This window comes from Oncorhynchus kisutch, linkage group LG13 (genome assembly GCF_002021735.2).
Source record: "Oncorhynchus kisutch isolate 150728-3 linkage group LG13, Okis_V2, whole genome shotgun sequence".
Lineage (NCBI taxonomy): Eukaryota > Metazoa > Chordata > Actinopteri > Salmoniformes > Salmonidae > Oncorhynchus > Oncorhynchus kisutch.
In genome coordinates, this window is record NC_034186.2 from 53,835,772 (window position 1) to 53,852,581 (window position 16,810).

General features: G+C 45.0%; 1 protein-coding gene across 2 annotated transcripts in view; it reads right to left on the minus strand.

The window, feature by feature from the left end:
• The window catches only part of LOC109901775 (zinc finger protein 407), a 196,817-nt gene that overhangs the window by 169,031 nt on the left and 10,976 nt on the right, over positions 1-16,810 (minus strand). For both annotated transcript variants that reach the window (XM_031786551.1, XM_031786552.1), the window contains exon 3: positions 15,912-16,026. In XM_031786551.1, the coding sequence (XP_031642411.1) occupies positions 15,912-16,026 (115 nt within the window). The remainder of the gene's footprint in view (positions 1-15,911; positions 16,027-16,810) is intronic.

A 16,810-nucleotide genomic window follows, 5' to 3' on the forward strand; every position in this document is an offset into this window, starting at 1 on the left:
TTTAACTGGTGAGGACCGCAGTGGCTGAGTTTAAAACAAGCCCAACACATTAACACACAGCCCCTTAGAGGGTACACTTCACCCTAATGTTTAACTATCACTACTGAGCCTTGCAACTGAGTGCACGCAACATATGTTTCAACCCCCTCTGCCCCTGAGAATGCTGGCCTACTACTCTCTCCAGCTCTCCATGCTCACACTTCCAAATATTTCAAAAAAATCATGCATATTTTCATCATGGAAAAATTCATTAACAAAACTAAATGGCCAAACAATTACGGATAAAATACCCTAGCTACAGTATTAAGGTGTACTTTCAGTTGTGATACTGACGAAGGCTAACATGCATGCCCACACGCAAACTCACACACACATATGCATGCACACACACACACACTCTTTCGCTCTCTCACACACACACACACACACACACACACACACACACACACACACACACACACACACACACACACACACACACACACACACACACACACACACACACACACACACACACACACACACACACACACACACACACACACACACAACAAGAGAGAAAGGAGTGGCCAGCCAACCCCGGTTAACATGGATGGTAAGGAATAATCAATTTAACAAAGCAAAGACGGTGACGCCATACAGGTAAACAAACAATACCAACCATCTAAAACATGACATCACCCCTGTGGGTGATGGTCAATGTGGCAATTCTCAGCAAAACGGTTTTTTTCTCTTTAGAAATCTGAATCTGTTAGAGGCTGTTAAATCTGTTCATGTACTGCACAATGCATCCACTGTGAATCCCACTGAATCAGATTGTAAACTATTCTCCTCTCCTCTCCCAGAAAGGTTATCGCATCGTATCTTATTGCCTTTACCTGGTCCTATTCACTCTGAACATGCAATGATTTGAATAAGCACTGTACCAGCAGCTCGCTTATCTGATCACAGACGTGTGTGTGTGCAAACACAGCAGTATCAAGTGCATCTCTCTCTACTGCATCTGGGATCTGTTGCCCTGATAACGGACTCTGAACATAATCAGAAACAGGCTGGAAATGCAAAGTGACCAAGAAATGGAGAAGAGTATGCAATGCCTCTCTCTGAAAACGATTCACTTCACTTTCTTCCACTGATTCGTTCACGACATTCAAAAACATGATTTTTTTTTTATGAGCCAGTATGTGCAATATGTTACACTTATAATTTAGATCAGAAACATGCAAACGGGACTTGTTAGATGTTAAGTGAGTGATCAATATAAAATCCTTGTTAATTAAGTGTGTTCACACATAAAATGCATGTATTTTAAGGTGCAACAATGAGCCATATATATTGGCAAATGTAATTCATTGTATCTATTTTAATGTATTAATGTATTTTAATGTATTTTCTTTGATTAAGATTTTTTTCTGGCTCCGGTCATGGTGAAATGAGTCCCTAATGATGAGCAGGGTTTGAGTTTAACACCGACAATGTGTGGCTTTCCTGTATTATAGGGCATAGATCAGGTTAAGGAGGCAACAGTCAGTGAGGTAGGCCGGAGTGGTAGCAAAACCACCTCAGAAAAATTATCCCCAGGATGGTTACACATACACGCACACACACAAAATTGACCAATGCTCATTTCCCCACTCCTTGTAGTTGGCTAACCTGCTCTCTACATTAGGGTGCCGCTGTGGGGACTTATCACTGTGTAGTCTTTGTCCTTGCTGTAATTGCCCTCTCGGTACGTCGCCTCCCACCACACCCCTCAACCACCATGCACCCCCGCCACCCACCCAACGTCAGCCCCCTCATGACAGCCCGGCGCGATAGTCTAGTGGGGGGGGGGGGGCTCTCCTGAGACCTGCTGATCGGCCCCTGAGGTCCGCCAGCGTAGAGGAGCCTGTCCTAGTTAAAGCAGTACGAGGAGGGACACCCAGACTGAGACAGATACCACTGCCTGCCTGTGCCCAGCCTCTCTCCCGCTCTCTCTAACTACACTCACTTCTGTATCAGAGTATCAGACAAAGTCCAGGGATTGAGTCCATGAAAAAATGTACCATATTGAAAGTAGGCCCCTTGTTAAGTATTAATGTGTGTTTTTTAATGCATTTTTTATGTTTTTGCATTTCATTATCTTGGTTGATGATGTTTTTTTTGCTGAATTCAATTGTGTATGAAAGCATTTTGACATTTTCATGTGGGCGCGGTATAAAACGGTATCATAATTATGGTGAAAATATATACAGAAATAAAATTGCACGTAAACCATTCAACTGTACACTTATACTAATTATACTGTTACATTGTACATCTATTTTACTTCAATTGAATGCAAAAACGGAACAAATATAGATATTTTAGTATTCATAAAATTAAGCAAAATTAAGCCGATACGCACAGGCTACCTCTTTAACTTATAGAGGATGCATTACATGTGTACCTTAAGACCTACATGTATCACAGATTATGCATTTAGCACAACTCAGACATAACATTAGAGGCTCTCTTGACGTTCTAAGAAGTGAAATGGCGCCATCTACTGTCCATTACAGACTGAAAACAACTCATCTACAGCTTCTCTGTCCTACTGACTCCCAAGAAAAGGATACTTGAGAACATAAAACTCTCAAAGATTATTATTTTTAGCATTTGTACATGCTGTCTTTTATCATCACAGTGAAAATAAATATCGGGGGCTGGTGAAAGGAGGGAGTTTGGCCACGTGAAACTTGACTTGGAACGCAACCGTATGAGACAAATAATTATTAGTGCTTCACTGTAACACCGACCTCTGTTAGTTGACTGGATAAACTGAATTAATAAATAAATGGTTCTTCACAGAGAGCGTGACCCCCCCCCCTGGTCGCCAACCCCGTGCTGCTGTGTTCCTGCTCTGGTAATCGATGTGTCAGCGTTTTCACGGACGGCTGCAGGGTTCAGCACGCAACCCGCTTGGTAAGGGTTAACGTGGCAGGGAAAGAGGAAGACATTATGGCAGACTCTCGCTGTGGCGGGAACTCTGGTAGAATGCGCCACCTCCCTCTGACCCGTGTCTGCCTCTCCCCTACGAGAAGCCAACCAGGTCCGACACTTGTGGATGTCCGAGGGGGAACGTGCATCTCGGCCACTGTCGCTGACCAGCACCCTCACAGCCTTGACACTTCCCCATGTCCCAAATTTAGCCCTCTCGCCCCTTGTGAGGAGCCGAGGGGCAATCTGATGGCAGTTGTGATGATGGGGAGATTTTAGAAGGAGCCGTAGACAGAGCCTGTTGTAACCTCTCAGTGACCAGGGTCTTCCAACCCGCTAAACTCCCACATCAGCCCTCAGGCTAGAGGGGATACAGCCGGACAACAGGCAGGCAAGTGCACGTATAGGACTAGATTATGCCTTTATCGCAAAACATACAAAAACACACACAGACATGTAGGAAAACAATGTGTGTGAGATATTAGCGATGCGCATACGAGTGTGCACTGAGTACACACATCGCACACGCAGGCATACAAGCACAGACTATACAAATACACCCACCCACACACACACATACATACACGCACACGCACACACACGCACACACACGCGCGGTACAAAAACAGACATCGCACTGCTGCATCCACATCTACAAGCCTTGGAGGAGTTTTTCTGGGGGTATTTTAGGTCTCCTGTGGGACCTGGAGCGAGTGAGCTGTAGCTATAGCTCACAGAGGATCCCAGTCAAGGACACGAGCAACATCACTCACCCGCCATTACTTCCTCGTATTTAAAAGATGGAGGCTGTGGGGCTACCTGGGGGGGCCGTATATACCCATCCAGGGAGCCGAGGCTGGCAGGGAGGCCCGGTGATTTCAGGGTCCGAGGGTGTGTTGAGAGAGCTAAAGGAGAGCTGGGCGGTGGGAGAGACGGAGGGCTTTCTATGTCAGGCAGTGTTGCCAGGTTTTATGGCGGAATATTTTTGCTGTCAGAGTTGGATAAGGAATCGCCATAAGGAGAGGAGCAAGGATACGAGCCTCGAGGGCCACGCTGTCTACTGATTGTGTTTACGGTTGACTTTCAATCATTTACTGTAGGTACAGTAGAAATACAATAAATCTACAACTTTAATGAATCAATTAAGTGGGCAATGGAAAGCACTGGGCTAAGATGGTTGTGTCGTCTACCAGCTCTCACAGCCTCAGGTCAGAATGAGACGTTAATCTGTTTTTCTCAAACGTCAAATATCAAAGTTGTTCAAAACGTTGAATTTCAAAGTGTTTAGGTTTAAGTTTAGCCATTTACTTTGAATTTTTAAGGTTAGGCATTAACTCTGAATGGTTAAGGTTGGGTTAAGGTTTGGGATAGGCTTAAAACAAAAATATTCAAAAAGGCAAAAAATATATACAGTGCCTTGCGAAAGTATTCGGCCCCCTTGAACTTTGTGACCTTTTGCCACATTTCAGGCTTCAAACAAAAATATATAAAACTGTATTTTTTTGTGAAGAAACAACAACAAGTGGGACACAATAATGATGTGGAACGACATTTATTGGATACTTTTTTAACAAATCAAAAACTGAAAAATTGGGCGTGCAAAATTATTCAGCCCCCTTAAGTTAATACTTTGTAGCGCCACCTTTTGCTGCGATTACAGCTGTAAGTCGCTTGGGGTATGTCTCTATCACTTTTGCACATCGAGAGACTGACATTTTTTCCCATTCCTCCTTGCAAAACAGCTCGAGCTCAGTGAGGTTGGATGGAGAGCATTTGTGAACAGCAGTTTTCAGTTCTTTCCACAGATTCTCGATTGGATTCAGGTCTGGACTTTGACTTGGCCATTCTAACCTGGATATGTTTATTTTTGAACCATTCCATTGTAGATTTTGCTTAATGTTTTGGATCATTGTCTTGTTGGAAGACAAATCTCCGTCCCAGTCTCAGGTCTTTTGCAGACTCCATCAGGTTTTCTTCCAGAATGGCCCTGTATTTGGCTCCATCCATCTTCCCATCAATTTTAACCATCTTCCCTGTCCCTGCTGAAGAAAAGCATGCCCAAACCATGATGCTGCCACCACCATGTTTGACAGTGGGGATGGTGTGTTCAGGGTGATGAGCTGTGTTGCTTTTACGCCAAACATAACGTTTTGCATTGTTGCCAAAAAGTTCAATTTTGGTTTCATCTGACCAGAGCACCTTCTTCCACATGTTTGGTTTGTCTCCCAGGTGGCTTGTGGCAAACTTTAAACAACACTTTTTATGGATATCTTTAAGAAATGGCTTTCTTCTTGCCACTCTTCCATAAAGGCCAGATTTGTGCAATATACGACTGATTGTTGTCCTATGGACAGAGTCTCCCACCTCAGCTGTAGATCTCTGCAGTTCATCCAGAGTGATCATGGGCCTCTTGGCTGCATCTCTGATCAGTCTTCTCCTTGTATGAGCTGAAAGTTTAGAGGGACTTGGTAGATTTGCAGTGGTCTGAAACTCCTTCCATTTCAATATTATCGCTTGCACAGTGCTCCTTGGGATGTTTAAAGCTTGGGAAATCTTTTTGTATCCAAATCCGGCATTAAACTTCTTCACAACACTATCTCGGACCTGCCTGGTGTGTTCCTTGTTCTTCATGATGCTCTCTGCGCTTTTAACGGACCTCTGAGACTATCACAGTGGAGGTGCATTTATACGGAGACTTGATTACACACAGGTGGATTGTATTTATCATCATTAGTCATTAGGTCAACATTGGATCATTCAGAGATCCTCACTGAACTTCTGGAGAGAGTTTGCTGCACTGAAAGTAAAGGGGCTGAATAATTTTGCACGCTCAATTTTTCAGTTTTTGATTTGTTAAAAAAGTTTGAAATATCCAATAAATGTCGTTCCACTTCATGATTGTGTCCCACTTGTTGTTGATTCTTCACAAAAAAATACAGTTTTATATCTTTATGTTTGAAGCCTGAAATGTGGCAAAAGGTCGCAAAGTTCAAGGGGGCCGAATACTTTCGCAAGGCACTGTATATTACTGGATTTGAACTTGCAACCGTCGGAATCAGTGGCAAATGCTTATCCCCATCCACCATCCTCATCCACAACCACCTCCACCATCCTCATCCACAACCACCTCCACCATCCCCATCCACACCCGAAACCTACTTGAAGGCAACAGCGCTCACTGTTGCCCCTAGTGGCCCGGTTTCCATGTCATCTCCCGACGGCCTCAGATACAAGTCCAATCCTGACTTGTATCGCGGCTGGCCTGGCTGATTGGTTGTTTGAGCTGGCGTGTAATATCATTTCCAATATGAATCATTATTGAATATTAACACCTTTTACAAAGAAAATGGTGGATATCGCCAAACAAAACTGAGGATCGGCTGGATTTCTTGAAGGTAAAATATGACCTAAAGCACATGTGTCAAACTCATTCCGCGGAGGGCCAAGTGTCTGCGGGTTTTCGCTCCTCCCTTGTACTTGACTGATGAATTACGGTCACTGATCAGTAAGGAACTCCCCTCACACACTCACCTAAGCAATACCAGCCGAATCCTAACTTGAGAATAGCATGCATAACTCTGACTTTGGAGTGAAATTCATGCAAGGTCCTCAAGTCAGGACACGTAACCCACTGGGCGAAGACGTCAGTTCAACATCTAGTTTTGATTTATATTTGATGAAGTTGTCAATAACATGAATTCAATGTGAAATCAACATACATTTGATCCAAGTCATTGGATTTAGGTAAAAAAAATATAAAAAATTCCTTTACATTGATGACTTGTTGCAAATCCAATCAGTTTTCCATGTTGATTCAACGTCATCACATAAATTTTTTCCGTTGAAATGACGTAAAAACAACGATTCAACAAGTTTGTACCCAGTGGGGAACTATTGGATGGCTAGTCAACAACGCACCAGACCGGCTTACGATAACGACAGGCTCACCGAACGTCGGTCTCTCCTCACAGACAACAAACTGAGCCCCCCCCCCCCACACACACACACACACGTCCCATCCACTCCTCTCTCCTGTCAGGGTAGGGCCACCACAGAGCAGGTATATCAGCTCAATTATGATGATGGCAAAGAGTGATTGCATTTTGCCTCTCACCCATTTTAATAAGTCTGGCCCGTCACAGAGGGAGGGAGAGACGGAGGGAGAGAGGGAGAGAGAGAGGGAGAGAAAAGGAGAGAGATTGATGGAGAGAGAGAGAGAGAGAGAGAGAGAGGGAGAGAGAAAGTGAGAGATAAAGATAGGGAGAAAGTGAGAAGGAGAGAGAGAGATAGGGAGGGGAGTAAGAGATAGGCGACGAATGGGTGGCTCATCTCTAGCCAGCTAACAGCATCCCAGATGCCAGTCAACCGGATGGTATCAAACATCTCCACAGTGAACACACCATGAAATAATCTATACCTACAGGAAGTCAATTAAAAAGAGCCAGGGGAGATTAAGAGCAGCATGACAAGAGTTCCACTGGGCCACGGGTTCGCCTGGTGGCACCACGTTGTGTGTGTGTATACATGTGTGTGTGCGCATGGTGGGGGGACCAACCTCTCTCCAGCATCGCTGAACCCACTTTTAAAAGCCCCCTCATGCATATTTAAAAGGCCCTCAGCAGCCGGCAGCTCCGACACAAGTTTGCAAACCATGTGCCTGTTTGTACTGAGAGGGGGGCTCACTCCGGATATCAATTAACTCAAACACTGTCACTCTGATTGCCCGCTCAATGGAGGGACATCCCATTCCCCTCTACACTTCAACTCAGCTTTGTGTCAACCCACACAGCGCCAACCATCTCTCACACTTCTGCTCATCCTCCCTTCCTCTCTCTCTCCTTCTGCCCTCCCTCCTACCGACTCTCACTCCCTCTATCTTTATCAACCAATATCCTTCTTGCCCTCTTTCCCTTCACTCCTACCGCCCTCTCTTGATCTCTCTCTCTCTCTTTCACTTTCACTCCCACTCCCCGTCTCTCCGTCTCTCAAGCAGCGATAACTGAATGCACAAATTACTCTCCCCTCCACCTTTAACTCCCACTAAATCTTTCCCCTTTTCCACTTTGCTGAGCCGGGAAATTTTATTCCTCTATCAAATATGCATCCCATTAATTAAGTTAAATTACTCCTGACTGCCAAATATCCGCTGCCCCAATGGGTGTCAACACAGAAATGCATGAACGTGAACCTGCAATGACACGGCCGCACACTTAAACATGAGTTACAGCCTTCCTCCGCTTCCATCCGCGGGCATATTACCAGACACTTCAGGAGTGCTGGAATTAAGCACTGTTCTCTCCTTCCTCTCCCGGCTTTTAATAAGTGCACAGTGGATGGCACACACACTTTTGACAAAGAGAGGGACGGATATTTTAATTATACACTTTTTTCTCTCTGTTCTCTACTCTCTCTCTCTCACCCTCCTCTTCATCTTTTAATTGCTGTGGTTAATCACTCATTAAACCCCCCCCCCCCCCCCCCCCCCCCCCCCCCCCCCATTGGTGCGCAACTCCTAAATCTACCTATGACAGGATTAGCTCGATGGAATCAATCGCTTGGATTTTATCTCTCGGAAAAAGGAATTTCTTCTTTTTAAACTAGGAGATTTGTTTCTGAGCCACAGCAGAGATTGTTGTTCTTCCTATGCATTAACTGCATGTAAATCTTTGATAGTCACAATTCAACACGGGTTTCGTTCAACTTACAGACATCCCCATAATACCTAAGGGCATGTGTTATTGTGTGCCATTTACTATCCCCTTATACAAACACACAAAGAGAGCAATGCAATACTTTCTCTCCCTATCTTCCTCCATCTCTCTCGCTCTCCACCCTCTTCATCTTCCTCCCTCTCACTCTCTTTTCTCACCATTCTCACCCCAGACATCCCTATAGGAGCTGTTTTGTTGTGTATAAAACTACCTCGAGACATCAGGTCCACTCGTTTCGTCTGGTGAGACAGACGGAGGTCCCTGTGTGTCGTGATTGGGAGTGACGTGTGCCAGACAGGCACCAAGCAGGGGGGGGGGGGGGGGACATACTCACAAGGACATTGAGCCTTTGGAAACTAGCCAAGCTCTCCCTTTCACTCAGAGCGAAGGCCAGAAGAGAATGCCAATCACGGATTGTCCGGATACTTAAAGGATATCTTGAACGGACTTTTCCAAAATGTCTATGTGAACCAATAAAGCCATTTCAGGGTGGAGAATGTTGCCCTTAACCACACAACAAGGCTGCCATCAGACAACCCCCTTCCATAAATCTCTATCATAATCATAACCCATTACAGCTTTCTACGCGGGTTTTCGTTGCACAACAGGGTACGGTGTAGCAAAGCCAATTGACTCCAACAGACCCATCCATACTCAGCCGGTGACAATGCAGCCTCTTTTGCTGATGTGATGAGCAAACCAGCCCTCCAGAGTGTATGTGCTGAGTTAGCTGCTTTAGCTAAAACACTGATCCTGCCGTTTATGGCGTCCGGCTTTGTTTGATTGTTTTCGTTTGATTAAAAGGGGAATGTTTTGATTATAAAGCCCCTCAGCCCCCATTTCGAAGCCACTAAAGAGCCTGACCGTTAACTGTCTGAGGATCTTATTAAGAGGTAGGCCTTAAAGGGTGGATGAGTTCAGAAAGAGAGCGTACGTATGCTAGATACAAAAGAGATGCTCAGTTGGGCCCATTCAGCCAATACAAAAACATACTCACAAATATGAGACCGACACAACACTTTCCCCCTAAAGTTGTCACAAAGTGTCATTTGTAATCTGGTATTGGAAAAGAGGTTTGGGGTCGCATTACTAAGAGTAACATTGCTTCGTTTTGATTAACAGGTCTAGGACGGTCCCAGCTCATTAAATTATGATGGCTCTGATTGAATATCTCCTCAATAGCTGCATGCCTTATACCAGCATATAGGTCAGTGGAATATACTGTCAAATCTAACGCAAACTGACTGTGAAATATGTGCAAACTGTGTTACATATTGCATACACCTATTATAGATACTGTGTGTGTGTGTGTGTGTGTGTGTGTGTGTGTTTCTTCTGGGAAAACATTAATTTTACCAACATGAGCCCAAGGCTACTAAACACATCCAATCTATTATGGGGGTGCTTTATCGTGTTATGGCGGGCTAACGGGCTGTAAACCTGTCCCGGTCATAAAGAGCGATCGCGGCGCACACAAGAAGTCAGAAACATAACCCTGAGCTCTCCAAGCAGACGCACCCCTCCTCGTTATCATCCAAACAGCTCTGTCACATACTTAACCTTTCCAGACCAGCCTTTCTGCATTCTTTTCCAAATGACCTTTCGCGTTACTTATTTCATTTTCCGTTAATGCCGCACTAAATAAAGTTAAGCGAATCAAAGCCAAATGTGTTTGTTTTGGTCGATAAGGATCGTGCACGCTAACTGACGTGACAGTGAAGATGGGTACCAAAACAGCAAACATTGATACTTCTTTTAATGTGGATAAACGCCATGTGTGTTTCTGATGTTGGGGGGGGGGGCAATTAGTTGTTTTTCATATACACAGGACAACATGACCTAAAAAGCACACAAAAAAATCCGGAGTTGAGTATAGGCGAGGAAAAATGTCTATTCAATCACGATACAAGCTAATTTAGAACTTTTTCTAACGGTTGCAAATGAATTATGCAAACATAACACGGCTTGTGGTGTCTGGCTTGTTGGGAGTAAATATTCAATGTTTACATCTGTTATGTGATAATGAATTCAGTATTTTTGCATACCATTTCGCTCCGCTTGCACATGGATGGGTGATCCTTTTCGTTCACACGAGCCTATATCATTTACTAAGGCAATGAGCTTTCAAATGTCATCTCCTCACATAAGAACAGAGCTATAGCCTGGGTGTTGTACTTTCAGACACAAGCCAAAGCCTAAACAGTGAGAGAGAGAGAGAGAGAGCGCTTCACACCAGAGTGGAAATCCGACGAAGTTGCTAATGCACATGATGATTAAGTGTAACTCAAATACCGACTGTGTTGTTCACCGACCTGACAGGCCGTAATTTCCTGTATTATATTCGCCGGTTTTAATTGCACGCCACCAACACCCCTCTGACACATTATGAAGCGATGATGTACAATTATTTCGGGGGCGGCGGAGAGATCGGGAGAGTGACGTTGTAATCGCTCTCAGAGGGATCCCTTTCTTCATCTGCAACGACCATTAATGTTAAAATGGGGGAGAGAAAAAGAAACACAGAAAAATAGTCAGAGTTAAAAAAACTGATTCTGTTTGAGGATTAAAGAGTATCACGTCAGGGCAGAAGAGGGGTGGGAGTGGTGGTGGAGAACACACAATGGAGGGGCTGAGTTAAGTGACGGCTTTCTCTGGATAAGCAGAGCGCTAAGATGCTCCTCTCCTGTCAAAGCCCGGGCCTCACACACACACACACACACACACACACACACACACACGCACGCACGCACGCACACACGCGTGCACACACACACACGCGCGTGCACACACACACACGCGCGCGCACACACACACACACACACGCGTGCACACACACACGCATGCATGCAAACACACTGGTACAGGCCTGGGCATTAAGGCATACTACAGCGGATGAGCCGGGGGAAGGGAGGGGAGGGCGGAACTGAACTGATGGGGCTATTCTGGGACCAGCAGAGACACACTCACAGACGGGGAGACACAAAAGCCTGACACGAGCCAACCCTATCCTGTTCCATTCAAATCACATGACGCCAACATGAAATTATGACTAAATATACTCACTCCGGACTCGGCTACTAAGTCAACGGAGGGAGAGGGGGGGGGGACTCTCAGATACCGTAAAGACGGACAACATTTCTGGGAGATGGAGAGAGAAACCGTTAAAGTTTAAACTAGAGCTAGTAGACAGACGGGTAGTTCCAACTATAGTGGCCGTCTGGCCGATATGATATGATAGAACCAGGTCCAATGGGAGGACCATCCAGGATGTTGTTAATACTTCCAACGCCTTGGCCCCCAGATATTAAACCAATGCTTCACAGCGTTTAGACTCCTGATGCATAATTTAACACCTACAAACAGCACTGCCCGTCCACGGCATCTTTGGAGAGGTTGAGGCGAGAGCAGTGGGGACATGGGGGGGGGGGGGGGTAAAGGATGCTGAAATGCTGAATCCAGGGCCTTTTGGGAGGAGAGAACATGATGGAGGAGAGGAAGGGAGTGCTCATTAAATGGCCCACTGTGGACCGACACACACCACACACATAGAAAAGACAAGAAACAGCCTTGTGTGTAAAATTCTTTTTTTTCCAATTAAATACAGTATGAGGAATCTTGCCGTACTGTATGTGCTAGGGGGGGCAATTTGTGTTTTTCTGCTGTTTTTGCAGGTTGTTTTTATGGCCAGTTTAGGACTACATCAATCAGTTAGGAGATGTCATTGCTGCAAGATTCAGTATTTTAATTCTTAAAAGTCTAAGCCGTTTGGGGGGGGTGGGGGGGGTGTTCTGAGCTGACATATGGAATTGTTATAAGATGGTCATACCATGGATCAATTAGCTATTTGATTTTGTATTTTAGGACCCCTTTATAGTTATCAAAAAAATAGATGTAATTTATTTTGTTGAAAATATTTTATTTGGTCTTTACTACTTATGGCCCATAGAAATGCATTATAGGCCATAGAAATACATAACACATTCATAAATGGCAAAAAAGACAGTTAAAAAATACATCAGGGGCCTCCTGAGTGGCGCATTGGTCTAAGGCACTGCATCGGAGTGCTTGAGGCATCACTACAGACCCGGGTTCGATCCCGGCTGTGTCGCAACCTGCCTTGACCGGGAGACCCATAAAGCGGTGCAAAATTGGCCCAGGATCGTCCGCATTAGGGCAGGGTTTGGCCAGCCAGGATGTCCTTGTCCCATCGCGCTCTAGCGACTCCTTGTGGCGGGCCGGGCGCATGCACGCTGACTTTGGTCGCCAGTTGTACTGTGTTTCCTCTGACACTTTGGTGCGGCTGACTCCCGGGTTAAGCGAGAGCTGTGTCAAGAAGCAGTGTGGCTTGGCAGGTTCATGTTTCGGAGGACGCACGGCTCTCGACCTTTGCCTCTCCCGAGGCCGTACAAGAGATGCAGCGATGGGACAAGACTAACTACCAATTGGATATCACGAATTTGGGAGAAAAAGAAAAAAATATATATACAATTAAGAAAAATATACCCCCAAAAAATGTACTTGCTGTAAAAAGCAGAGGATATCAGCTAAGAGACGTGTCTCTGAAGGACAAGAAAGACACAACAAAAGAAAAAGGAACAGAAACGGAAAAGCAAGTAACTGTTAGCTAAAAAAAAGGGAGAGAGAGAGGGTGTAAAGGCATGGTGTACACACAACACAGCCTACCTATACGGAACAGCCTTCTCACGTTTGATTGGCCGCTGGGTCAGAGGTGCCTATCTGTCCTGGCCTTGATTTGCATTTGTTAATTAAATGCCACAACAATATGATCTTTAACTATCAACAACTTCCCAGAGTCCTCAGCGGAGACGAGCAGCCCTCCGAGGCTCTCGGCTCAGCTAAAGTGAGGTGGACAGCAGAGGTGCACCGCATCCATTTGGGGGCGTCTCAATCGTTAGCGCACGGTGTCAAAAGCAGGTAATATTCGTAGCCACGGAGCTCACCGGTGGGAGCGCCAATCGATTGGCGCAGGGAGAAACACCAAGCGCGTGTTTGGATCGAGTTAAACAACGCTGCTGCTCCTCAACATTCTAACGAGAGCAGGATGAGCTCGCTCTGTGACAGCAATGGAAAATGAATGAACAGACTACTGGTTAACGTTACATTGGCTTGTCTCACAAAGCAGGGAGGTCATGTACAACCATAGAAATAGAACTACTGATGAATGTTCCAGTCAAATTGCCATGGTCTGAGGGGCTTGGTACATTCCAGTAATTGTATCTCTGTGTGTAAAAACCACCACATTTTGCTAAACGTATGAATTTCAATTTTGTAGTTCCAGAAACTTCAGAAACTTAAATTAACACTTCAGCTATTGTAATCAAGATGATAAATCGTAATAATGAGAAACGATTTCATTAGATAAAGAGGGTTTTGTTTCGCTAAATATCACCTCACCCAGTGTGTGCAACAGAATGCCTAATGGCCAGCCTACATTGTAATCTCACTTTCTAGGTCAGCCCAAACCGAAAAAGGGAAATTGCATTAACTGAGACACGAACAACCATTAGCAACAGCTCTGCATTCAGATTAGCCACATATATGTGGGCCTATATTATCTAATCTGGATACTTTAGGAAGAGAGAGTATGTCTACTTTGGCCTTAATGAGGGTGTTTCTGGTCTGTTCTTTGTTTGCTGCTCTTTAGTCAAGAGGAAAGTTGCCCCGGTGATCAGTCAGTAGTGAGCGCGCGCACATACACACACACACACACACACACACGGCCGATTTGTCACCAGTGTCTGGCTCAGGCGGGAGATAGCTCCTCCATCCGCATGATTTGTGAAACCAGAAGCTGTATTTAGTAGACTCATTTAAAGGAAGTCAGGCACATTGGAGAACTGTGTTCGTTCTGTCTGTCTGTCTGTCTGTCTGTCTCACACACAGCTAAAGCCTTTTCCCCAAGTGCTATAAATGTGTTAGGGTTTTTGACCAAGTGAATATGTGCACACACACACACATTTGGGCACTTGTGTGTGTGTGTGTGTGTGTGTGTGCAGGGCTTGTGAAACACAAGTCTTTTTCCTCATTAGAGGTAGCTGTGCTTAACAACAGTCTGTTTTCCCTTCTGTAAAACGTTTGTGAACGGCGGCGACTAAAAAACGCTTTCATTCCACTCGACTGTGGCAGAAGGAAAACGGAGCAGCCGAACTAAACGCCTTCATTCCACTCGACTGTGGCAGAAGGAAAACGGAGCAGCCGAACTAAACGCCTTCATTCCACTCGACTGTGGCAGAAGGAAAACGGAGCAGCCGAACTAAACGCCTTCATTCCACTCGACTGTGGCAGAAGGAAAACGGAGCAGCCGAACTAAACGCCTGCATTCCACTCGACTGTGGCAGAAGGAAAACGGAGCAGCCGAACTAAACGCCTTCATTCCACTCGACTGTGGCAGAAGGAAAACGGAGCAGCCGAACTAAACGCCTTCATTCCACTCGACTGTGGCAGAAGGAAAACGGAGCAGCCGAACTAAACGCCTTCATTCCACTCGACTGTGGCAGAAGGAAAACGGAGCAGCCGAACTAAACGCCTTCATTCCACTCGACTGTGGCAGAAGGAAAACGGAGCAGCCGAACTAAACGCCTTCATTCCACTCGACTGTGGCAGAAGGAAAACGGAGCAGCCGAACTAAACGGAAGACATATAAACAGTTTGCACAGAAGCATTGAGGGAGATTAAATAACTACACACCCTCATCTATGTATCACAGAGGCGCAGAGAGCGTGGTACAAGCTGAAGATCCTGCTATCTAGTACATTTCCAAATGACACAGAAACAGTCCTACATGTCCATGTGAACACAGTAGGATGGTAGGAAGATCAAGCATGGGAATGAAACCAACTGAACGGAGCTTGGCCTAAATGCAGTACGAAAGAGACGCAGAAGCATTTTACTTAGAGTTTATAGGCCCTGCGCTGTCGCGCTATAAATGTTGACTATGGTGAGACGTGACAGATTGTATTGAAACATATCACAAGGAAATAATGGTTTGCAGAGCAAGAGGATCTTTTTCTTGTGATCCAGCCTAAATGGCAAAAATGACTTAAAAACCCAATAAGACAGTAGCAACGTAAAAAGAAAACAAATGTTTCGTCTTAAGTTCAGATAGTACCTTGCGGTTTCATTCCGTTTCTGACCTTTTTTCTTCAGTTTGGAACTTAATGAACCCAACCCAGGCATCCCCAGTTAAAAAGGTAGTGACTAGTCACGGACTGTGGTACTCACCCACAGATGTGGCACTTGTACTCTCTCATGCCCAGATGTCTCTTCACGTGGTTCCTGGCGTCACCCAGCTGGGCGGTGGCAAAGTTGCAGATTTTGCACTTGAATGGCTTCGATCCTGCAGAACAATAAGTGAAGTCAATTGATCCTACTTTATCTATTGGGGGGAAAAAACACACAAATGACTATAAACAGAATAATAAAAAGAAAGTAATGGTTGTAGATGTAGGGGTGAAGGTAGAGTAGAGCCATAAGGGGGGGGGGGGGGGCGACATGGAGGCACATTCTTTAATAACATTCAAACTGAAAGATCTTTGCACAATTGCAGAGATGGTGAGACTGAACGATGACGTGGTGAATTCTTGTTGTTAGTCAGGTTGTTGAAATTTGGAACATTCTTCACTGCTACTGTGCTATTTTAATGCCCAAGATCGACTGTAAAACAACCAGACACCCTGAGCCCAGGACATACATCAAAACGATGAAATAAGCTGGTTGAGAGAATGCCAAGAGGGTGCAAAGCTGTTATGAAGGCAACGGGTGGCCACTTTGAAGAATGTAAAATATAAAATATTTTTGGGGTTACAACATGTATGATTCCATGTGTGTTATTTCATAGTTTTCTACATTATTCTACATTGTAGAAAATAGTCCAAATAAAGAAAAACCCTTGAATGAGTAGGTGTGTCCAAACCTTTGACTGGTACTGTATAAAAAAACACAAGCTCCTACAGTGAGTACATGGCTTTTCTCTCCTTCAATCTCCTCCTCTCTCCATCTCTCTCTTCCCTACTCTTCCTTCTTTTGCTTCTGGATGCGTCAATTGGATACCAAAGGTCAGGCAGAACACGTAAATCCATTTTGTGTGCACTCACTACCACGTTCCATCATTAAAAGCGCTA